Source organism: Bos javanicus, chromosome 11 (assembly GCF_032452875.1).
Source record: "Bos javanicus breed banteng chromosome 11, ARS-OSU_banteng_1.0, whole genome shotgun sequence".
Taxonomy (NCBI): domain Eukaryota; kingdom Metazoa; phylum Chordata; class Mammalia; order Artiodactyla; family Bovidae; genus Bos; species Bos javanicus.
Window position 1 is genome coordinate 30,746,621 of NC_083878.1, and position 24,323 is coordinate 30,770,943.

At 42.4% G+C, this 24,323-nt stretch overlaps 1 protein-coding gene across 1 annotated transcript in view; it reads left to right on the forward strand.

The window, feature by feature from the left end:
* STON1 (stonin 1) overlaps nucleotides 1-24,323 on the forward strand; it is a 58,143-nt gene that overhangs the window by 22,835 nt on the left and 10,985 nt on the right. The window contains exon 2 of the mRNA XM_061432306.1: nucleotides 18,113-20,080. Coding sequence (XP_061288290.1) covers nucleotides 18,160-20,080 — 1,921 coding nt within the window. The 5' untranslated portion in view covers nucleotides 18,113-18,159. The remainder of the gene's footprint in view (nucleotides 1-18,112; nucleotides 20,081-24,323) is intronic.

Below are 24,323 nucleotides of genomic sequence, written 5' to 3' on the forward strand. Positions count from 1 at the left end.
AGATGCTGCCTGTTACTTGAAGTGGCTTTCTCTGGTCTTTCCTTCCAGGTTATAAGCACCTTAGTGTTGTTGAACCCAAGTTTATGTGCCCAATGCACAGTGAAGCCAAATAAACCGAAACATTAGAATTTGGAATGGAGAAAGGTTTATTGAAAGGGCCATACAACGAGAACAGGGTGGCTCATGCTCTAAAGGCCTGAACGCCCTGATGGGTTTCAGGGAAGCATTTTTAAGTTGCAAGCTGAGGGGAGGAAGTCATAAGACATGTGATCAGCTCTTACACAATTCTCTCTTTGGTGGATGGGGTGAAGTATTAGGACAGTTCACAGGGGTTCCCATTATCAATCCTCAGGCTCTATAGGGGCTCTCTGGGGACCATGTACTCATGGTCATCAAGTAATTACTTCTTCCATTTGGTAGGGGTTTTAGCATCTGTAAAACAACTCAGGAAGTGTGCATCAGGTACTTCAGGGAGGAACTAGAGATTCTGTGACTGCCATATGAATGATTTACTGTTTAAAATGTTACTGGTTCTCCTGGCCCAACTGCTACATTCATCAGTACATATTCATGTTTTCTCAGTCATTAATTCTTGAACCAGTCTTTTGTGACTCTGGGGAGGTCTGGGAGAGTACAGCCTTTGTATAGACAAGAGACAGAGAACATGGTGGGGTGGTCCGTTGTGAGGAGTCACCACAGGTTACATTAGGAGCAGCAGTCTGTAGTCATAACAGCCTCTACTTATGTTTTTCCCCCATGCACCTACTGTTTTAGAGATGTTACTTTATTTAGTATGTGCAAGAACCCTGTCTTGGTTTGTCCCACCTGCCATAACAGAATACTATACAACTGGGTGGCACCAACAACAGAAAGGTATTTCCCAGAGTTCCAGAGGTTGGAAGTCAAAGGTCATGGGGTCTGCAGGTTGGGTTTCGTCTGAGGCTCCTCTCCTTGGCTTGTGGATGGTTACTGTCTGTGTCCTCACATGACTTTTTCTTTGTGTGTTTGAATCTCTGGTGTCATGTATCCTAATCTTTCCTTTGAAAAAATCTTTAAAAAATGTTGTTTGTTTACTTTTAGCTGTGCTGGATCTTCCTTCCTGTGCATGGGCTTTCTCTAGTTTCAGTGATCAGGGGTTACTCTGCAGTTGTGGTACGTGGGCTTCTTGTTGCAGTGGCCTCTTTCATTTCAGAACAGGGGCACTAGGTCACGTGGGCTCAGTAGTTGTGGCTCACAGGGTAAATTGCCCCAGGGCGTGCGGAATCTTCCTGGGCCAGTGATGGGACTGTGTCCCCTGCATTGGCAGGCAGTTTCCCAACCGCTGGATCACCTATCTGGGTAGTCCACGTCCTAATCTTTTCTTTAAAGGACACCATTCAGATTGCCCCAGGGTTTAACCCTAACTTTAACTTAGTCACCTTTGTAAAGGCCCTGTCTCCAAATACAGTCACATTTGGAGGTCCTGGGGTTTAGGAATGAATTTGGGGTGGATGCAGTTTAGCCCCTGCTGCTGCCAAGTCGCTTCAGTTGTGTCCGACTCTGTGCGACCCCAGAGACGGCAGCCCACCAGGCTCCTCTGTCCCTGGGATTCTCCAGGCAAGAACACTGGGGTGGGTTGCCATTTCCTTCTCCAATGCATGAAAGTGAAAAGTGAAAGTGAAGTCGCACAGTCGTGTCCAACTCGTAGCGACCCCATGGACTGCAGCCTACCAGGCTCGTCCGTCCATGGGATTCTCCAGGCGAGAGTACTGGAGTGGGGTGCCATTGCCTTCTCCGACCTAAAGGTTAACTGTTATTATCCCTGTTTTAGACCTAGGGGAGCTGATGATCAATGTCACTGAGGCTCGAGGTCACACAGAAGTCAGTGGCAGGACTGGGATTTACAATCTCTCTTAACTACTAAACCTTTCTTTCCCAACCAGATGACCAGGGACTCAGGTCTTAACCTGTGGTATGCAGGGTGCTTCTCCCAGGATCCAGCACTCAGAAGGCCCATTAACCTCTTAGCTGAATGAATGATCAGGGGATGTGTGGGACGAGAATTTGTACCAGAACATTTGGCAGATGCTCCCCAAAGCCCAGCATCCAAGGATCAAGATCCTGCATCAGTTTTGGTAGATGATGGTTCTTTACTTCTCATAAAGATGATTCCAGTCTGAATGCAGTGAGATGAATGTGGGGGGAGGAATCACATTTAAAAGCATTAAACAGCCTTTCTGGGCGATATAGGTCCTGCCTCCTTTCAAAACACTAAAAAAGCAATTACATGGTAATTAAGATAAATTACTTGACCAAGTTTCATAGTAAAGTGGTTGACTTTGGGTTTTCCACCACTAAATACTGAATTCCAGAGAGAGATCCTCTTTGTAGCTCTTTAAACTTCCAGGACTTTCTGCTTATCTTCAGGAGGTCCACTGAGCCTGCAGGGAAGAGGGGAAGGAGGAGATTTGCATGTTTAAGATGTGTGATCTGAGCCAGGCCCCTTGCAGCTAACTTTAGCCCACATCTTTTTCAGAACTCAGAATCCAAATCCAGGAGGGGCCATCTAATAACCATGGGGTCCCACACCCAGCCCTGCCCTGGTGGCCCTATGAAGATAATACCCTTGCTCATAAGCCTGGCTCTTCCCACTGGGGGACCCACAGCCATATAAATACCAGAAGGCAGCCCTGAAAGCAGGCCTTGTTTACAGGCCCTCAGAGGCTCCAGGGCTCACTTGTCTGCCGCCTCCCCATGGCCAGGGGTGGGCTGGATTTTTCCGAGAGTGGGAGGCCTTGGGCCTTTTTGTGCTCCTGAGCCCAGAAGGTAGGTAGGGTATGAAGAGGCAGGCTGCCAGGAATCAGTCCACGAGGGAAACAACACAGCCCGCAGAAACCCAGGAACTGAGATGGGGAAGGTGGTCAAGATAGAGCCCAGCCTCTGCCCATGGGCCCCCAGCACTCATGCTCCCTTTGCTTCCTAACTGGCAGCCTGGCCTCAGCCCTACCCGGTCACCCTGGACCTAATCACAGAGATTGTCTGTCTCTATTATACTGCCTCCTGCAGCCCTTCAAGGGTCCCATGAAGACACACTTTCTGCCTTCGGGGTCCCTGCACCTCCTGCTTTTTTGCCTTTTGGGTGCATCTTCCTTTTTCCTTTTATTTTCTTCTTCCAATAAGGTGACCCAGTACTCAGCCTCGGGCACCCCGGGGCCTCTCTCTTTCTCTCCTGCGTTCAGCTCTCGTCTATCCAAGAAAGACCCTTAGATCTACATGTCTGGTCCCCTGTTTTCTCTCCAGGAACTGTCCGGGTTTCTAGCTCCTTGCTAGGTGTTTCCTTTTGGATCTGCCTCAGGCCTCACCAATGTGTGCAACTCAGCTCCTCTTCTGGCCTCTCCTGTGTCTCTACTTCTTGATGTCAGACTTCCCCATTCCCCTGTTTTCTAGGTCACATTTGGTGTCCAAGTCCTGTCAAGTATTCTTTTAAAATATCCCTTTATTGCCCTCCTGTTTTTTTTTTTTTTTTTAAGTTAGATCTATATTTATTGAACTAGAGGAATGTCTGTTTTTGTTTTTGTTTTTTACTGTACTGCACATCTTGTGGGATCTTGGTTTCCAAACCAGGGATCGAACCTGGGCCTTGGACAGTAAAAGCAGAGTCTTAACCGACTGCCAGGGAATTTCCCACAATATTGCTACTAAGCAGATATTTTAAAAAGCGAGCATGTATAGTATGGTTCTAAAATGAAACTTCCATATGTGTATATATATGTGTGTTTATATGTGTATGAACATGGAAACAGTGTGGAAAGATACGTATTGTGCTTTTCACCGAATTACAATAGTGGAGTGAAAATAAATGGAAAAGAATTAACTTTTCTTTATGCATTTTTGTATTGTTTTATTTTTTGAACTGAGTGTATATCACTGTTATTTATTTTTCTTTGCTGTTATAGTTTATTGAAAGATATTGAATATAGTTCCCTATGCTATAAAGTAGAACCTTGTTGTTTATTTTATATATAGTAGTATGTATCTACTGCTCTCAAACTCCTAATTTGTCCCTTTCCCCCCCATTCTCCCTTTGATAACTCTAAGTTTGTTTTCTATGTCTAAGTTTATTTCTGTTTTGTAAATAAATCCGTGTCATTTTTTAGCTTATACATATAAGTGACGTCATATGATATCTGTCTTTGACTTTGCTTGGTATGATAGTGTCTGGGTCCCTCCATGTTGCTGCAAGTGGCATATCATTTCTTTTTTTGGGCTGAGTAGTATTGGATTGTGTGTATGTACCATATCTTTATCTATTTATCTGCCAGTAGATACTTAGGTTGCTTCGATGTCTTGGCTGTTGTAAATCTCTCTCTCTTATCCCGATTCCTGCTCTGGTAGACAGTGTGATGTAGTAGAAAGAGCAGGAGATTTAGAGCCCAACACAGGGTTCAGTTCTGACAGCACTGTTTTCCAGATGTGCCACCTCAGGCAGACCCCGAACTGAAGCCCCTGATTCACTGTCCATAAGGTAGACATATGTGGGAGAGTAGATACCCTGCTCACCACACTCAGCTCACTGGCCTCAGTACAGGGCAGGATTTCTCATCCTTGGTGCTATTGATACGTTGGGCTGGATAATTCTTTGCTTTGGGGCTGTCCTGTGCATTAGAGGATCTGTTGAACAGCGTCTTCTCACTAAATGACAGCAGCCCCTGCCCATTCCCTAGTTATAAAGACCGAAGATGTCTTCAGAAAATGCCACATGTGCCTTGGAAAACTAAATCCCTGCAGTTGAGAACCACTTGTACAGAGTGACTGAGTCTTGGGTTGTGGGTCCCAGGTTTTTAGGTTTTAACCTTACAACCACCATCCACATGTAGAAAGGGAGCCAGCATGGATAATATTGAAAGACACAGATACATATTGCTGCAGTTTAATATTTTACAAATGGTATTTCCTGTCACACAGCTGAACTAAATGCCGCATGTGTTTGTGATTAAGTATTATGGGCTGCAGAACATACGTACTAGTAATATATTCAATACATGCAGTGGACACCTTTCCTGTGACTTAAGCTGAGAGTGTAAACACTTTCATAGAAAATTCTTTTAAGAACAGAATTTAATTCTGTTAAATTCTTTCTTAAACACTTTTAAAGAGATTCTTCACAGATGCATTTTGCACCCTGGGCTGTCCCTGATTTTGGCTTTGTTTCTGGGATGTAAATCCCCAATGCAAAGAGAGTAACTAGATTGCAGACCTCCAGCCACACAAAACAAGAGGGAGACTGTTTTATTTCAAACACAGCTCCAGCCTGGTTCCATTATTGCAGTTGGGGAGTCAGACATTGTGGAGAATGAAAGAATTCCTTATTTGGGAGGCAGCCAATGAAACCACACAGAAATTGACATGAAGACATTCTTTCTCTTGATTATGCAGCATTGCTGTAGAGCAGAGAAGTCACTGGCATAAAGGACTAGATTCAATCTCCTGCAGAGGCGAGGGCATTGCTTAGGGTCCTGATGTGTTCATGGGGCTTGAGTAGGAGTCAGCCGGACTAGGACAGCTTGGGCGGGGCTGAGTGCAGGAGGCTACTGCTAGGTGCTGGCATCGCTTCCCTGAGCTCTGCTGGGTACCTCTTCAGCACCTGGCAGAGACAGAGAAGCCAGACCCTAGAGATAGTCCTGGAGGGTGGTGGCCTTCACAGGTGACCCACTGACATTCGACAGAGGGTACAGCTGCATACCCCCTGGAGTGCTGATTCAATAACCAAGTGCCGCTAATCTGGTTTTGTTTGACCATCTGCAGTGAAAGGTAGAAGTTTGTATTTACACTTGACTTCAATAGTTTCTGAAGAAAAGCAAAGGAAAACAGGCAAGAACACAGAAGTAGACCCTTGAGACTAGAGGGGTTGGGGCTGGCATGAGAGGAGGGATGAATGCGGGGACTTAGTGAACCAAGATGGTCACCAGAGGAGAGGGTGGACCTCAGTGTACGTGTTGGGCAGCAAGTCTGAACAGTTTGCATCACCAAGAGTGGGATGTCCAGTTGAGGCAGTCAGAAAGGGACCAGAAGTAGAGCAGAGTGAGTTGTGAAAGCTGCTCTCAGATTTGACCCAAATTGCTCCTCAGCTGTTTTTGTTTAGAACAGCTGTTTCAGAGTTTGTCTTTCCCACAGCCTGATGTCCCGGGGCAGTCACTTGGGATGCACTTTGTGGAGAAACAGGCTCTTCTCAGGTGGGAACAGCATCCTTCAGGTCAGAGAGTTCCAGGCTCCAGGAAGTGGTAGCTCCTGACCTAGAACTTTCTCCTTAGTGAAGGGGGACAGGGTGACACTGGCAAGTCCTTGGATCTCTGGGCTGGTGGATGCTATCAGGCATGGACTTTGGAATCAGACAGCCCAGGTCACAGTTCAGGTCTGCCTCTTCCTGGCTGGGTGACTTTAGGCAAGTAGCTTAACCTCTCTGAGCCTTGTTTTCCTTTTCTAAAAAAACGGTAATATTATATATATACATGTATAATTTTGTGGTGGTTTAGTCGCTAAGTCCGGAGAAGGCAATGGCACCCCACCCCAGTACTCTTGCCTGGAAAATCCCATGGACAGAGGAGCCTGGTAGGCTGCAGTCCATGGGGTCGCTAAGAGTCGGGCACGACTGAGCGACTTCACTTCACTTTTCACTTTCATGCATTGGAGAAGGAAATGGCAACCCACTCCAGTGTTCTTGCCTGGAGAATCCCAGGGACGGAGGAGCTTGGTGGGTTGCCGTCTATGGGATCGCATAGAGTTGGACACGACTGAAGTGACTTAGCAGCAGCAGCCCCAGCAGTCGCTAAGTCATGTGTGACTCTTCGCAACCCCTTGGACTCTAGCCCACCAGGCTCCTCTATCCATGGAATTCTCCAGGCAAGAATACTATAGTGGGTTACCATTTTCTTCTCCAGGGGATCTTCCTGACTCAGAGATTGAACCTGTGTCTCCTTCATTGCAAGCAGATTCTGCACTGCTGAGCCACCAGGGAAGCCCATATACATTTGTATTATATTATTATATCAACTCCTCATGGTGTTCAAGGATTAAATAAGATTATTTACATACAGTCCTTAGGAGATCATGAGACCAAGGAGACTTACTAGGTACTTGATAAATGTTTTTGGTGCAGTTAATTGAACAGAATACCTCCCATTTCTGCCTAACTCTAAATTCAGTGTTTCTTTGAACTGGGGAGGGCAGTGTAGAGATTTACTTTATGGATCTCCGTAATACTTTTATAAGAATTCCAGTATGACTTCTTAATTTTTATTTTTTTTAGCTGAAGTATTGTTGATTTACAATATTGTGTTAGCTTCAGGAATATAGCAAAGTAATGCAATTACACATATATGTGTATATATCTCTATATATTTTCGATTCTTTTCTATTATAGTTTTTTACAAGATACTGAATATAGTTCCCTGTGCTATACAGTAAATTCTTTTCTACTATTTGTTCTATTTTAATATGTTGGTGTGCATCTGTTAGTCCCATACTCCCAGTTTCTCCCTCCCTCACCCTTTCGTAACTCTAAGTTTGTTTTCTGTATCTGTGAGTCTGTTTCTGTTTTGTAAATAAGTTCATTTGTATTACTTTTTAAGAGATGTGATAGCATATAACATTTGTCTTTCTCCTGGTATAATTTCTTCGGTGGAAGAAGTGGTTGGGTACGAGAATTATATGTAAATACAGCTTTTTTCATTTTTGTTGTGGCCTGAGGCCCTCCTTTGCTGACCTAACACTTATCATGGTGCTGATAATTAATAATTTTAGGGCTTCCCTAGACATTTTGAGAGCTTGTTAAATGCCTGGTACAGCCAAGGGAGTGTGCTAGGTTTCTGAGTCCAGCTGCCCTATGTGTTGAGGTAAGAGGTTGAAAACCACTGTCCTACCTACAACCTTGCTGTTCCCAGCGTGAGTAAGCATGTGCATTGGCTTTTAATTTGTTCTTAAGTTCACTGGACTCTGATGCTGCTTTGAAAATAAGCAGCTGAAAAGAATAGTCTTAATAGTTCCCTAATAAAGAGGAAGCAAACATGCTCCCCTGGAAACCTTTAAACCTCAGAGACTGACTGCTAGAAATTTTCACCATGATGCATTTTCCTTTTCTATCTGTGCCTCGTTTGGAGTCTTGGTGTCTTACCCTGTTTGCTGAAGTTTGGTTGGAATTGTCTTCTAGGAATTTCAGGATAATCCAGATTGACTGAAAAACAGATCTCTGAAAGGATCAGGGCGTGTGGGGTGGGATGGAATGCTGAGGAGAAAGCCAGGCAGTCAAACCAGGGGAATCTTTGCTTCAGAGGAAGGCAGCTGGGACTTGGTGCACAGAGTCCTGGATTCCCAGCTCTCCACTAACCAGATCTTGACTTTGGAGAAGGCTCTCCAATGCTTTGGTTATCTTGGGATTGTTGTAAAGTTTAAATGAGATGTTGTACCATTTTTATACTAGAAGGACAGGAATAGAGACTCAGAGTAGATATGTGGGCATGGTGGGAAGGGGAGAGTGGGATGAATCGGGAGAGTAGGGTTGACATATATACACTACCATGTATGAAATAGATAGCTAGTGGGAAGCTATAGTGCAGGGAGCTCAGCTTGGTGCTCTATGATGACCTAGAGGGTAGAGGGGCAGGATAGGAGGGGGATTCAGGAGGGAGGGAATATATGTATAGCTGATTCACATATTTACGTGTAGCTGTATACTTTGTTGTACAGCAGAACTAACACAACTTTGTAAAGCAGTTACTTTTTGTTGTTCAGTTGCTCAGTCATGTCCGACTCTTTGCAACCGCACGGACTGCAGCATACCAGGCTTCCCTCTCCTTCCCTGAGATGCTGAGATGTTGCCCTTAAAAGGGCTCTGGAGTGGTAGAACTTGGACCCTCTGGGAGACATAGATTTAGATCCTATTCCATTTGCAAGTCAGGAAGAAAAATACTGAGGTTAAATAGGTGTTATTGCTTGAATACTTTTGGATTCCAATGCCTTGAATCCAAGGCATTGGATGGGGAGAAGTTGCAGATGATTAAAAGAAGATACAATTTGGATTCCTTTTATTTCTTTTTCTGCTCTGATTGCTGTGGCCAAAACTTCCAAAACTATGTTGAATAGTAATGGTGAAAGTGGGCACCCTTGTCTTGTTCCTGACTTTAGAGGAAATGCTTTCAATTTTTCACCATTGAGGATAATGTTTGCAGTGGGTTTGTCATATATAGCTTTTATTATGTTGAGGTATGTTCCTTCTATTCCTGCTTTCTGGAGAGTTTTTATCATAAATGGATGTTGAATTTTGTCAAAGGCTTTCTCTGCATCTATTGAGATAATCATATGGTTTTTATTTTTCAATTTGTTAATGTGTTGTATTACATTGATTGATTTGCGGATATTGAAGAATCCTTGCATCCCTGGGATAAAGCCCACTTGATCATGGTGTATGATCTTTTTAATGTGTTGTTGGATTCTGATTGCTAGAATTTTGTTAAGGATTTTTGCATCTATGTTCATCAGTGATATTGGCCTGTAGTTTTCTTTTTTTGTGGGATCTTTGTCAGGTTTTGGTATTAGGGTGATGGTGGCCTCATAGAATGAGTTTGGAAGTTTACCTTCCTCTGCAATTTTCTGGAAGAGTTTGAGCAGGATAGGTGTTAGCTCTTCTCTAAATTTTTGGTAGAATTCAGCTGTGAAGCCGTCTGGACCGGGGCTTTTGTTTGCTGGAAGATTTTTGATTACAGTTTCAATTTCCATGCTTGTGATGGGTCTGTTAAGATTTTCTATTTCTTCCTGGTCCAGTTTTGGAAAGTTGTACTTTTCTAAGAATTTGTCCATTTCTTCCACGTTGTCCATTTTATTGGCATATAATTGTTGATAGTAGTCTCTTATGATCCTTTGTATTTCTGTGTTGTCTGTTGTGATCTCTCCATTTTCGTTTCTAATTTTGTTGATTTGATTTTTCTCCCTTTGTTTCTTGATGAGTCTGGCTAATGGTTTGTCAATTTTATTTATCCTTTCAAAGAACCAGCTTTTGGTTTTGTTGATTTTTGCTAAATCAAAACCACTATGAGGTACCATTTCACACCAGTCAGAATGGCTGCGATCCAAAAGTCTACAAATAATAAATGCTGGAGAGGGTGTGGAGAAAAGGGAACCCTCTTACACTGTTGGTGGGAATGCAAACTAGTACAGCCACTATGGAGAACAGTGTGGAGATTCCTTAAAAAACTGGAAATAGAACTGCCTTATGATCCAGCAACCCCACTGCTGGGCATACACACTGAGGAAACCAGAAGGGAAAGAGACACGTGTACCCCAATGTTCATCGCAGCACTGTTTATAATAGCCAAGATGTGGAAGCAACCTAGATGTCCATCAGCAGATGAATGGATAAGAAAGCTGTGGTACATATACACAATGGAGTATTACTCAGCCATTAAAAAGAATACATTTGAATCAGTTCTAATGAGGTGGATGAAACTGGAGCCTATTATACAGAGTGAAGTAAGCCAGAAGGAAAAACATAAATACAGTATACTAACGCATATATATGGAATTTAGAAAGATGGTAACAATAACCCGGTGTACGAGACAGCAAAAGAGACACTGATGTATAGAACAGTCTTATGGACTCTGTGGGAGAGGGAGAGCGTGGGAAGATGTGGGAGAATGGCAATGAAACATGTAAAATATCATGTAGGAAACGAGTTGCCAGTCCAGGTTCGATGCATGATGCTGGATGCTTGGGGCTGGTGCACTGGGACGGCCCAGAGGGATGGTATGGGGAGGGAGGAGGGAGGAGGGTTCGGGATGGGGAACACATGTATACCTGTGGCGGATTCATTTTGATATTTGGCAAAACTAATACAATTATGTAAAGTTTAAAAATAAAATAAAATTGGAAGAATTAAAAAAAAAAAAAAAAGAAAAAAAAAAAATAAATAAAAGAAGATACATTCTAGATCTCTCCACTCTGAGCTTTCTCATCCCTCCCTGGGCCTTGGACAGCACTGTGGACAAGATGTGGCCCCCTTTCCCTGCTGGTAGTGGGGATGGGTCAGGAGAGAAGATAAGTGCTGGATGGAATTCAGGTTAGTTGTTGACTTTAGCAAAACTGCCTGGGGTGGAGAACTAGAACTTTGTGACTAAAATAGAAAGATGAGGTCATATAGAGAGGAAAAGGGCAAAAGGTAGAAAGGACTGATAAGGAAGGGTGTGGAGGGATACAGAAGAGGAGAAAGAGGAGCAGGTGGGAAGCAAACCTGTCCTGGACCACAGGGAGCCAGAACCTCAGAGCCCATCTGAGTGCTCTTTTCAACAGGGATGAAAGGTTGGGTTCCTGTTGGGCACAATTCTGTTTGGTTGAATTAAACTTAAATTATATTCGCTGTGTTCCTCCTTGTGGAATAGTCCTACAGAGGGCTAAGAGAGCACTTTGCAAAGATTTTGCCTTCAAGGTAGATTTTTTGGCAAGGTGTGCTTTTAAGAAGTTCAAGGGTCACTTAAAAAGTAATGAGACTGATTTCTTTATTTAGCTTATGGAAGTCACTCCCCCCCGCCACCCCCCGCCATAATAAGCAAAAACTCTGATGAAACCAGTATCACCTTCAATTTGTGGAAGCTCCCAATGGAAAATGGATGAAGTAAAATGTTTGGTGTAGGTTAGAAATAGAGTTCAGTCTGAAGCTGAGCTATTTTTTCCCTTGGTGCTCTCTTTTTATTTATTTCTAATAAACCCAACTAAAGCAAATATTTACCCAAACTCTCACCCTATATGAAGAATTATTTTGGCTGGATTCCTTGTGAAGAACATTGGATGGGATGGATCAAGAGATATTGTTGCCGATATCCTCCGTCTGAGCCTCCTGGCTGCATCCCATGGAAACACTGCTGTTCGTGCTTCGGAGGGAAAGTGCTTTATGGCAACTTTAGCCCAAGGCCAGTGACAATGAATGCTCTCCAGAGAGAGCCAGCTGGCCTGGCTGCTGCTGCTCCGGGTGTTTCTGTGCCCTTGAGAATGTGTAGATTTAGCAAATGACAACACTGAGCGGGCCTGTCCCCAGTGGAGCCCCTGGCCCTTCCTCTCTTTGTGTTGGCTCTTTTCCAAGCTTGAATGATTGCATTGGTTGAGCCTTCATTATCCACAAGGAGAGATGAGGAAGCAGACTGCACAAGGAGAAAAATGTGCCTTTCTCATGGGCTTTGCTCCAACAGATTTTGATATTTTTCATATCAGAGTTTTATTTTCTGTCAGTTTGGAAGTTTGGTCAAAAATCCCAGTGGTAACACACCTTCTGCTTAAAAAAAATTTAGTTGGATGTCAACCACCATAGAATTATTGTAGAGTTGGAAATGACCTCATAGATTATTCTTCTCTAATCACTGAATGTCTGGAGTGGCTTAACACACAAGTTTGTGAGTGGCAGAGCAGTGACCAGCATTTGGGTACTCAGCCCCTAGTTCCATGCTGGGGCCTATATGCCTCTCTCCTCTGATACCATTAGAATACTTTGAATAATTTTTGCTGTACTAGATCAGGATGAGGTGACCCGTGTTCAAATTCTGATTCTTTCTAAGCTTAGGCATATAGAAATGATCACACTAAAGCTTCTACACGAATGTTCATAGCAGGATTATTTATAATAGCCAAAAAATAGAAGCAAACCAAATGTCCCTCAACCGATAAGTGGATAAACAAAATGTGGGATATTCTCATGATGAACTATTACTCATCTACAAAAAGGAATGAAATTCTGAAACATGCCATGACATGGATGAACTTTGAATGAAAACATTATGCAGAGTGAAAGAAGCCAGACACAAAAGGCCACATGCTGTAGATTCTATTGAGACGAAATGTCCAGACTGGGCAAATTCATAGGAAAAGAAAGCAGATTGCCAGGGCCTGGGGGAGGAGGGGAATGGGGAGTGATTGCTCATAGTTTATTTTTAAATTGATAAGAATGCTCTGGAATTAGAGCATTCATTCAACTCTGGATATCGCTGAATGAAACATCAGTAAATTGTCATTTTGTGTATGTGAATTATATGTCAATAAGTCTATTATTAAAAAAAAAAGGATCCTAGTTCTGTCTCTTACCAGTTGGGTGACTTCAGGCAATGAGTCTAAATCCAAGCAATCTCAACTATGAAATGGGAATAATGATGTATACCTCCCAAGGTTATTTTGATAAATGAGACTGTGAAGTTGAAAGTGCTGTAAACTATAAACCTTTGGAGCTGTCAGTGGGTTATAGTTCATTATAAATTGGGTTTTTATATTCTCCTGTATTTTCTACAGCACTGACAAGGTCTAACTACATAGTAGTCATTCAGATAAAGACTTTTTGAATTCAAAGGTGTTGCAGTTTTTAAAATCATAGTTAAAAACTTAACAAATTAACACTTAAAATCTTTTATCAAAAATCTAAGTGTACAGTGCAGTATTGTTAACTATTGCACGTTGTTGGACAACAGATCTCTATAACGTGTTCATCTTGAATGACTAAAATTCTGTACCCATTGAGCAGAAACACCTCTTTTTCCTCTCCCTGGTGCCCCAGGTAACCGCCATTCTCCTTCCTATTACTAACTGAGATGCCTCACATAAGTGGAATCATACAATGTTTGTATTTTCGTGATTGGCCTATTTCACTCAACACTATATCCTTAAGGCTCATCCATGTCAGCATGTGTCTGAATTTCCTTCTTCTTAAGGCTGAATAATATTCCACTGTAAGTATATACCACACTTTTAAAATCCATTCATCAGATGATGGACATTTAGGTTGTTATCACCTCTATTGTGAATATGCTGTAATGAATGTGGGAGTGCATGAACCTGAGGGCCCATTTCCAATTCTTTTGAATAAATACACAGAAGTAAGATTGCTGGATCATATGGTAGTTTTGTTTTTTTTTTTTTTTTTTTTTAATTTTGAGAACTTCTGTTTTGCATTTTACAATCCACCAGAAATGCACAGGGGTTCTAACTTCTCCACATCCTTGCCAACATTTGTTGTTTTTTGTGTGTTTAGTGTGTGGGTTTTTGTCATCTGTTATTTTTCTTTGTTTTGGTAATGGCCATCCTAACAAGTGTAAGGTGATCTTATTGTGGCTTTGATTTGCCTCTCCCTGGCTATTTAGTGATGTTGGGTACCTTTTATATACCTGTTGTCCATTTACATATCTTGTTTGAAGAAGTATCTATTGAAGTATGTTGCCCGTTTTTAAATTGGATTACTAGTTTGTTTTTTGCTATCAAGTTGGAGGAGTTCCTTACATGTTTTGGATATTAAACTCCTCATCACATGTAAGATTGCAAATATTTTCTCCCATTCCATATATTAACCTTTTCGCTCTGTTGATTATTTGTTTTGTTGTACAGAAGCTTTTTAGTTTGATGTGGTCTTACTTGTCTGTTTTCACTTTTATTTTCTTTTTGGTGTCATACGCAAGAAATCATTACCGAGACCAATGTCATGAGGCTTTTTCCCTATATTTTCTTCCAGGAGTTTTATAGCTTCAGGGACTTGTGTTTAGGTCTTTAATTCGTTTTTAGTTGATTTCCTATATGGTGTAGAATAAGGGTCCAACAAGGAGCTTTATTTTTGCTTGGACGAGGATCAATTCCTTTCCTATGGATATCCAGTTTTCCCCACACAATTTGTTGAAGAGACAGTTCTTTTCCCATTGTATTATCTTGGCACCCTTAAAGAGGATCATTTGACCATATATGTATCAGTTTACTTGGGAGCTTTAGATTCTGTTCTGTTGGTCTGTTGGTTTTTATACCAGTACCATATTGCTTTGATTACCGAAGCTTTGTATATGTTTTGATGTCAGGAGGTGTGGAGCCTTCAACTTTGTTTATCTTTCTCAAGATTGTTTTGGCTATTCAAAGGCCTTTGAGATTCCATAAAAACTTTATGATTGCTTTTTTTTTTTTTTAATTTCTGCAAAAAAGGTCATTGGGATTTTGCATTAAATCCGTAGGTCACTTGGGTGGTATGGACATCTTAACAATATTAATTAAATCTTCCAATCTGTGAACATAGGGTGTCTTTCTATTTATTTGAGTCTCTTTAGTTTCTTTCTGCAATAATGCTTTGTGGATTTCAGTGTACAAGTCTTTTGCCTCTTTAGTTAAGTTTATTCCTAAAGTTTTTTTATGCTGTTGTAAATGAAATTATTTTTATCAGTTTTATTTTTGGGTTGTTAATTGTTTGTGTATGGAAATGCAGCTGATTTTGTATGTTGCTTTCGTATCCTGCAACTTTGCTGAATTCATTTATTCTAAGTTTGTGTGTGTATGTGTGTGAATGTAATCTTTAGAGTTTTCTACATGTAAGATCATAACATCTACAAACAGACACAGTGTATCTCTTTGCTTTCTGATTTGGATGCCTTTTATTTCTTTTTCTTGCCTGATTGCTCTGGTTAGGAGTTCTAGTACTGTGTTGAATAGAAGTGGTAAGAGTGGACATTCTTGCTTTGTTTCTAACATTAGAGGAAAAACTTTTAGTTTTTTCCCATTGAATATATTAGTCGTGGGCTTTTCATTTGTGGCCTTTATTGTGTTGAGGTAATTTCCTTCAACTCCTAGTTTATTATGTGATTTCTTATTATGAAAAGATATTGAGTTTTGTAAAATGTTTTTTCTGCATCTACTGAGATGATCATATGATATTCATTCTTTGTTCTGTTAATATGGTATATCATATTGATTGATTTTCATTTGTTGAACTATTCTTGCATCCCAGGGATAAATCCCACTTGATAATGGTGTATGATCCTTTTAACCTGCTATTTAATTTGATTTGCTAGTATTTTGTTGAGGATTTTTTTGGCTTCTAGTTTTCTTATAGTATCTTTGGCTTTGGTTTAAGAATAATGCTGGCCTCATAAAGTGATTTTGAAGTCTTCCCTCATCTTCAGTTTTTGGAAGAGTTTGAGAAGGGTTGCTGCTAATTCTTTAAATGGTAGAATTCTTAAGAGAAGCCATGTGTGTCTGAGCTTTACTTTTGGGAGAAGGTTTTGACTACTGTTTCAATTCCATACTAATTATAGGCTGTTCATATTTTCTATTTCTTTATGATTCAGTCTTAGTAGATGAATGTTTCTAGGAATTTACCCATTTCTTCTAGGTTATCCACTTTGTTGGCATGAGATGGCTGGATGGCATCACCGACTCGATGGACGTGAGTCTGAGTGAACTCTGGTAGTTGGTGATGGACAGGGAGGCCTGGCGTGCTGCGATTCATGGGGTCGAAAAGAGTCGGACACGACTGAGCGACTGAACTGAACTGAACTGAACTGAATTGCTCATAGTAGTAGTCCCTTACAGGGACTTCCCAGGTGGCACAGCGGTAAAGACTGCCTACCAGTGCAGGAGATGCAAGAGACCCAGATTCAGTCCCTGGGTCCGTGAGATCTCCTGGAGTAGGAAATGGCAACCCATTCCAGTATTCTTGCCTGGAAAATTACGTGGACAGGGGAGCCTGGTGGGCTACAGTCCATGGGATTGCAGAGTGGGACACGACTGAGCACACACACACAGTCCCTTATAATAAGTTTTTATTTCTGTGATGTCTCCTCTTGGATTGATTAACTATTAAAAAAAATTATTTTTGGAGTATAGTTGATTAACATTGTTGTGTTAGTTTCAGATGTACAGCAAAGTAATTCAGTTATACGTGTATTTATTCTTTTTCCTCTTTGATTTCTGATTTGATTATTTTCTCTTTTTTTCTCAGTCTAGTTAAAAGTTTGTCAACGTTGATCTTTTCAAAAATATCAGCACTTGGTTCATTGATTTTTAAAAATTTTTTGTTCCCTGTTTCATTTATTTCTGCTCTAACATTTATTCTTTCCTTTCTTCTGCTAACTTTGGGCTTAGTTTGTTTTCTCATCCAGTTTCTTGAGATATAACATGTTATTTATTTGAGATTTTTCTTCTTTTTAATCCCTGGAGAAGAGAATGGCTACCCACTCCAGTATTCTTGCCTGGAGAATTCCATGAACAGAGGAGCCTGGTAGAGTACAGTTCATGGGGTCACAAAGAGTCAGATAAAACTGAGCAGCTATTACTTTCACTTTTCTTTTTTAATGTAAGTGTTTATCATTGTAAACTCCCCTCTTAGTACTGCTTTTGCTGCATCCCATAAGTTTTGGTATGTTGTATTTTCATTTTCGTTTGTCTTATTTTCTAATTTCCTTTTCAGTTTCTTCTTTGACTCCTTGATTGTTCAAAGTGTATCGCTTAATTTCTGCTTGCTTGTGAATTTTCCAGTTTTTTTTTTCCAGTTTCATTCTGTTGTGATTGGAAAAGATAATTGATATGGTTTCAATCTTTTTAAATTTGTTGAGGCTTTTTTTGTAAACTAACTGATCTATCCTGAAGAATGTTATGTGTGTGTCTGAGAAGAATGTGTATTCTGATGCTATTATGTGGAATATTTTGTATATATATCTGTCAGGTTCATTTGGTCTACAGTGTTGTTCAAGTCCTCTATGTCTTTACTGAAGCGACTTAGCAGCAGCAGCAGCAGCAGCAGCATGTCTTTATTGATCTTCTATCTGGTTGTTCTATCCATTATTGAAATGGAAGTATTGAAATCTGTTACTATTATTGTGTTGCTGTCTTTTTCTCCCTTCAGTTTTTTAATGTTTGCTTCATATATTTGGGTGCGTTGTTGTTGGGTTTATATGTTCTTGTAATATCTTCCTGGTGAGCTGACCTTTTTTTCATTATATAATGCCCTTTTTTGGCTTTTGTGACAGGTTTTGACCTGAAGTCTATTTTGCCCTATTAGTATGGCCACCCCTGCTCTCTTTTGGTTTCTGTTTCCATAGAATATCTTTTTCCATCTTTTCACTTTCAGCCTGTGTATTTTTTAAATCTAAAGTGGGTCTCTTATAAACCATGTACATTTAGATCTTGTTTTTTTTTTAATCCATTCAGCCATCAAACTGTACTGTTTCAAGCATTTCTTTAAACTCAGTTAATCTATAAATCTGGATATTTTAAAATCCAAGTATTTCTCAGAATGAAGACCTCTAGTAACTTGAATTTTTCCCCCTCATTTTATATTATTTTCTCTTTCTCCTTTAACAGAGACAACATATCTGATTCATTGGCAAGACCACAGTCTGATCCCAAAGATGTGTTCCACGAACCCAGGCAACTGGGTCACATTTGATGATGACCCCACTTTTCAGTCTTCTCAAAGGTCAAAGAATTTCCCTCTGGAGAATCAAGGCATTTGTCGGCCAAATGGACTTAAACTGAACCTTTCTGGCGCTAAGGAATTTCCCAGTGGATCTTCCTCTACCAGCAGCACCCCTCTCTCCTCTCCCATCATAGACTTTTACTTCAGTCCAGGACCTCCAAGTAACTCTCCTCTTTCTACACCTACCAAAGACTTCCCAGGTTTTCCTGGCATCCCCAAAGCAGGGACTCATGTGCTTTATCCTATTCCAGAATCATCTTCAAACAGTCCACTTACAACAGCAACAGGTTCTTCCTCATTGGCTACTAAGCCAACCTGTTTCTCCCAAGCTTCCTTACCCAGCGACCACTCATGTATACATCCAGCCTCCAAAGTGGGTCTTGCAGATGAAATGAGCCCTCACCAGGCTGAAGGGTTCCAAAGTGATACTCCCCAATTTCAGTATTTTCGGGAGGATTGTGCCTTTTCAAGTCCGTTTTGGAAAGATGAAGGCAGTGCTTCCCAGCTCACCTTTGACCCTCCAGGAAGCAGAAAGATCTTCCCATCAAGAGACAAAGAGGTGCCTGTGGATCAAAAAGGCTTAAATCAATGTTCACTCAACTACATCTGTGAGAAGCTTGAATATCTCCAATCAGCTGAGAACCAAGACTCATTTGGAAATTTGTCTATGCAGTGTCTGTATGCTGAAGACCCTGCCTCTTCCTTTGTCCCCCACATGCTCTTCAGGAGTCAGCCAAAAGCTGGATGGTCTTTCATGATGAGAATTCCAGAGAAGAAGAACATGATGTCTTCCCGTCAGTGGGGGCCAATTTTTCTAAAAGTCTTACCTGGAGGAATTTTACAAATGTATTATGAGAAGGGGTTAGAAAAACCATTTAAAGAGTTACAGCTCGATCCATACTGCAGGCTTTCTGAACCCAAAGTTGAGAACTTTAGTATGGCAGGAAAAATCCATACTGTGAAGATTGAACATGTGTCTTACACAGAAAAAAGGAAATATCATTCTAAGACAGAAGTAGTTCATGAACCAGACATAGAACAAATGCTGAAGTTGGGGTCCACAGAGTACCATGACTTCCTCGACTTTCTGACCACTGTGGAGGAGGAGCTGATAAGGCTGCCAGCTGTTTCAAAACCAAAGAAAAACTATGAGGAGCAAGAAATTTTCCTGGAAATTGTGGACAATTTTTGGGGTAAAATCACTAAAGAAGAAGGAAAATTGGTTGAAAGCGCTGTGATAACTCAAATCTCTTGCCTCTGCTTTGTGAATGGCAACACTGAATGCTTTTTAACCTTGAATGACCATGAGCTACAGAAGCGAAATGAACGCTATTTTGAGAAAGATCCAGAAAAGAAGGGGATTGATATTCTTGACTATCATTTTCATAAGTGTGTGAAAGCACAAGAATTTGAGCAATCAAGAATCATTAAGTTTGTACCTCTGGATGCCTGCAGGTTTGAGCTGATGCGTTTCAAAACTTCGCACAGCGGGGAAGATCTTCCCTTTTCCCTGAAGTCGGTAGTGGTTGTCCAGGGGGCGTATGTGGAGCTTCAGGCCTTTGTCAACATGGCCCCGTTGGTCCAGAGACCATCCCATGCCGGTTCCTTGAGGTCCTGTGACAACATAATGATACACTTTCCTGTCCCGTCTCAGTGGATCAAGGCCCTCTGGACCATGAACCTCCAGAGGCAGAAGTCCCTGAAAGCCAAAATGAACCGCCGGGCGTGTCTGGGGAGTTTACACGAACTTGAATCTGAACCTGTCATACAGGTCACGGTGGGGTCTGCAAAATATGAGAGTGCCTACCGGGCTGTGGTATGGAAGATAGACCGGCTTCCTGATAAAAATTCAAGTAAATATTCAACACACTAAGCTGATTTTCATATGAAATCTCTTAAATGTTTTCACCCTTCTCCTTGGGTTGAAACCAGACTGAGGCAGATGATGTCAGTTAGCTAAGGCCATGCTTATTACATCAGTGCATCAGTGGGTGGGAGATGGAACATTTAGTCAAACAACTGACTTATTTTGTCCCTTTATACCTATTTCTACCAGATAAGTTTAACTGAATTTTTTTTTTTTTTTAATAGCGTAAGAACTACCATCTGAAGCTAGGATTTTATTATGGATAGTGATACTGAGGGAAAATTTCTAGTTGGATCTCTTCACATCAACCTCAGATATTAAAATTATTGTTCATATAGCTTAGATTCCTAATTAACCTTTTAAGATCTGTCATCCTTGAATATACCTGAACCTTTTATATTCTCAGCCAGTACCAAGACTTCCTCCTTGTTTCAAGTGATAGCTCAGTTGGTAAAGAATCCGCCTGCAAAGCAGGAGACCCCGGTTTGATTCCTGGGTCAGGAAGATCCGCTGGAGAAGGGATAGGCTAACCCACTCCAGTATTCTTTGGCTTCCCTTGTGGCTTAGATGGTAAAGAATCCACCTGCAATGTGGGAGACCTGGGTTCGATCCCTGGGTTGGGAAGATCCCTTGGAGAAGGAAAGGCTCCCACTCTAGTATTCTGGCTTGGAGAATTCCATGGACTGTATAGTCAATCCATGGGGTCACAAAGAGTCAACACGACTTAGGACTTACAGTTTCACTTTTACTTTGAAATAAGACTGCCTTTTATCTTTACCCAAGTTAATTTCTTTTGCTGAATTGACCAATTTGACCATCTTGACAAGTTGTTTTAATTTTAATTAAGCATTGAAACAGTTACTTTTTTTATTTTGCAAAGAAAACAGTGAATCTAGAAGTTTAGAAATTTGAACAGACAGTTCTAGCATTGCATTTATTTTAAAGTAGTGAGTTAGTGATTGGAGAAGGAAATGGCAACCCACTCCAGTGTTCTTGCCTGGAGAATCCCAGGGACAGGGGAGTCTGGTGGGCTGCTGTCTATGGGGTCGCGCAGAGTCGGACACGACTAAAGCTACTTAGCAGCAGCAGCAGCAGCAGCAGCAGTGAGTTAGTGGGGGCTTCCCAGGTGGCACTAGTGGTAAAGAACCCACCTGCCAATGCAGGAGACATAAGAGATCTGGGTTTGATCTCTAGGTTGGGAAGATCCCCTGGAGGAGCGCATGGCAACTCACTCCAGTATTCTTGCCTGGAGAATCTCTTGAACAGAGGAACATGGCCGGCTACAGTCCATAGGGTCGCATGGAGTCGGATATGACTGAAGCGACTTAGCATGCAGGCACAGTATGTTAGTGTGGGTGTAGCATCATAAAGTAAAAAAGCAAAATTTGAAATTAGGGCTGCTCCCTGTTTTAGTTCAGTTATTTCTAGCAGAACACTGGGCTTTGGAACGAAGTTGGGGGCAGGTTTGGAGCATTTGAGTTGATGCATTCATCATTTAAGCCAACCTTTATTGAGTACTTTTTGTATTCCAAGTGCCACATCAGGTGCTGGGGCTCAAGAGAAGTAAGATTGTTTCCTACTTTCAACTAGCTCTCAGCTGGACTAGTCCTTCAGGGAAATTTAATTTCATCGTAGGACCTCCATGCTGTAGACTTCAGAGGAAGCGTTTTTATTTGGGGTAGACCTCCAGCAAAAAAGCCCGTTTTTCAAAACGGGCTATCTGTTAGAATAGCCTGCTGTGCTATGCTCAGTCATGTGTGACTCTTTGCAACCCCATGGACTGTAGCCTGCCAGGCTCCTCTGTCGATGTGATTTCCCAGGCAGGCATTCTGGAATGGGTTGCCATTTCCTCCTCCAGGGAATTTTTCCCACCCAGAAATCAAACCCGTGTCTCCTGCATTGGCAGGAGGATTCTTTACCACTGAGTCACAAGAGAAGCCCATTCAGGTTCTACTGTATGCCAGTTAAATCAGAATGTCTTGGGTAGGGGCCCAGGTGAACGTAATGTGTAGCATCTCTCAACTAATTGCAGCTTGAATTATGGAGAGGGCCCGGCAGGTGAGAGACACAGCTCGTGGCTGACAAGTCCCAGGCCCCTGTGCTGAAGGGAAGCCCCTGCTCAGTAGCCCTTTCTGACAGAACTTGCTTTTCTCCTTTTATGCCCAGTTCCCCTCCACAGTGTTCTCTGGACTCGCAGTAGCTCGTAGTTACCTCCTAGTTCCAAGGAATAGCCAGGAGAGCCCAGGCAGGTGGGGAGAGGCAGTGATGGGGTAGTATGCTCACAGGTGTGGCCTCTAAGGGCACCTCCTGGGCAACTCTTAACGTGATGGGATTGTCTTCCATGATAGAATCCATTTAGGGCCTGTTTCCTGCCATCTTGATAATGAGGAACAAGTTAAAATTATTCTCAGATTATCTTCCTCCCAGGGAAACAAATTGTCAGGTTTTGAGTATGTGATTCCAAGGGATCTGCTCTCAAAGTTATTTGTGACTTTTATTTTGCTAAATACAAAGGGAAAGATGGAGAGGCAGGCTGGAACGCTGGCTGTAATCTCCTCAGTCCCCAGAGATGTCCCCTGAGGTCTGGGTGATAACCCGACTCCTGTTGTTCTCCTTTAGTCCTAGAGATGGTCACTGGACCCAGAACAGAAGGTCAAGTGTAGCTTTTGCACAGATGTGAAGAATGATTATGCCTCTGAGAGAGGAGCACTGAGGGTTCAGCCTGCTGGCTTGTCTGGCTGGGCTCAGGGCGGGCAAGGTGTGCAGGGAGCCCACTCCAGCTGCTCTGTCTTGGTGCAGCCTAGACCCGCCGGGGCAACCACACTTCTTTTTCAACCTGAGGACCCATGCAAATCATCCTTTTCTGATTTTAGAAGGGGAACAACATATATAAAGCTTCTTGTAAAAATGATCCTGTTCAGAATACTGCATTTTTTCAGAATTAATGGTATAGGTAATCAATCCATTCAACAAGAATTTAATGGGATGGCTCTCTCATTCACGCATCTGTTGCACCAACACCCACGAAATTCCCTGTAGGTACAGGCTCTGTGCTGGGTGCTCGGGGGACACAGATAGAAACATGTTCCCTGCTTTCTGGAAACAGATGTCTGATGGGTGAGGCAGACGCAGAAGCAGCTATCCAAAGGCACGATGGCACTGTACTTCTTCTATTGCAGGCATGTACTACATACCTGATGGGGACCCCAGAGGAAGGGGTGATCAGCTGCGGGGGGACAGGGACGGGTAGGGAAGGCTCTGCTGGAGAGGGGATGCTTCAGCTTGGCCTGTAAGAATCAGTGGGATTCCATCAAGACAGAAACAGCAGAAACACAGGCGCGTCGATGGGGGGATCTTACCTGAGTTTCAGGACTGAGGGGAGAGTTGGAGAGGAAACCAGGATGCGAAGAGTGTTGTGAGCCACGCTGTGGGGTGTGGGGATTGTCAACAGGGCCTCTGGAATGTTTTCAGGCACATTTGTGCACACCTTGTTTTAGAAAGTCAGGCGTACATTGTGGAGGAGAGATTCAGAAGTAGATTAAAGTAACGGGAGGCTGGTAGAAGGGAGAGGGACTGAATAAGACAAGAGGGGGCAGTGGGAGAACTGAGACAAAGGTGAAGGGTGACCCCGAGACAGTGATGGGCGGTCTGTGGGCTCGGGGGGAAGGGAGGGGCTGGGAGGAGTTCAGGGCCTATGGCTTTTACGAAAAGATGGGCAGTGGTGCCATTAGCTAAGATAGCCTCTCCTCACTCCTTTTAAAATCTGCTTCCAGCCCTGGCTGCATGTTAGAGTCCTTAGAATCATTAGAGTTATAATATTTAAAATAGCACATATAGGCCTCATCCCCACCAAGCAGACTCCAGGCCTGAAGCCCAGGTATTGGTGCTTGTGAGAGGCTCTTCCACGCTGCTGGCCTGGTAGCTCTCCTGGGAGAACTGTCCTGGCCTCCTAGGCATCAGTCCTCCCTGCTCTCTGCATCCTGTGTCTTTTAGAGCTCCCTTACTACCCTCCCATCTGCATTTACCAGCAGTTGTGCTCTCTGAGGACAATTAGAAGAATGCATTCCCAGAGAGGCTCTCTGGACTTGGTCCTGGCCTTTGGGAATTCTTGTAGAGGACTGTCCTAGCACGAGGCTCATGCAGAAAGATGTTTTACCAGCATTCCAGCCAACTACATAGTGAGAACTCACTGACCAAATAAATCCCTTGGGATGAAAGCTGCTTCATTC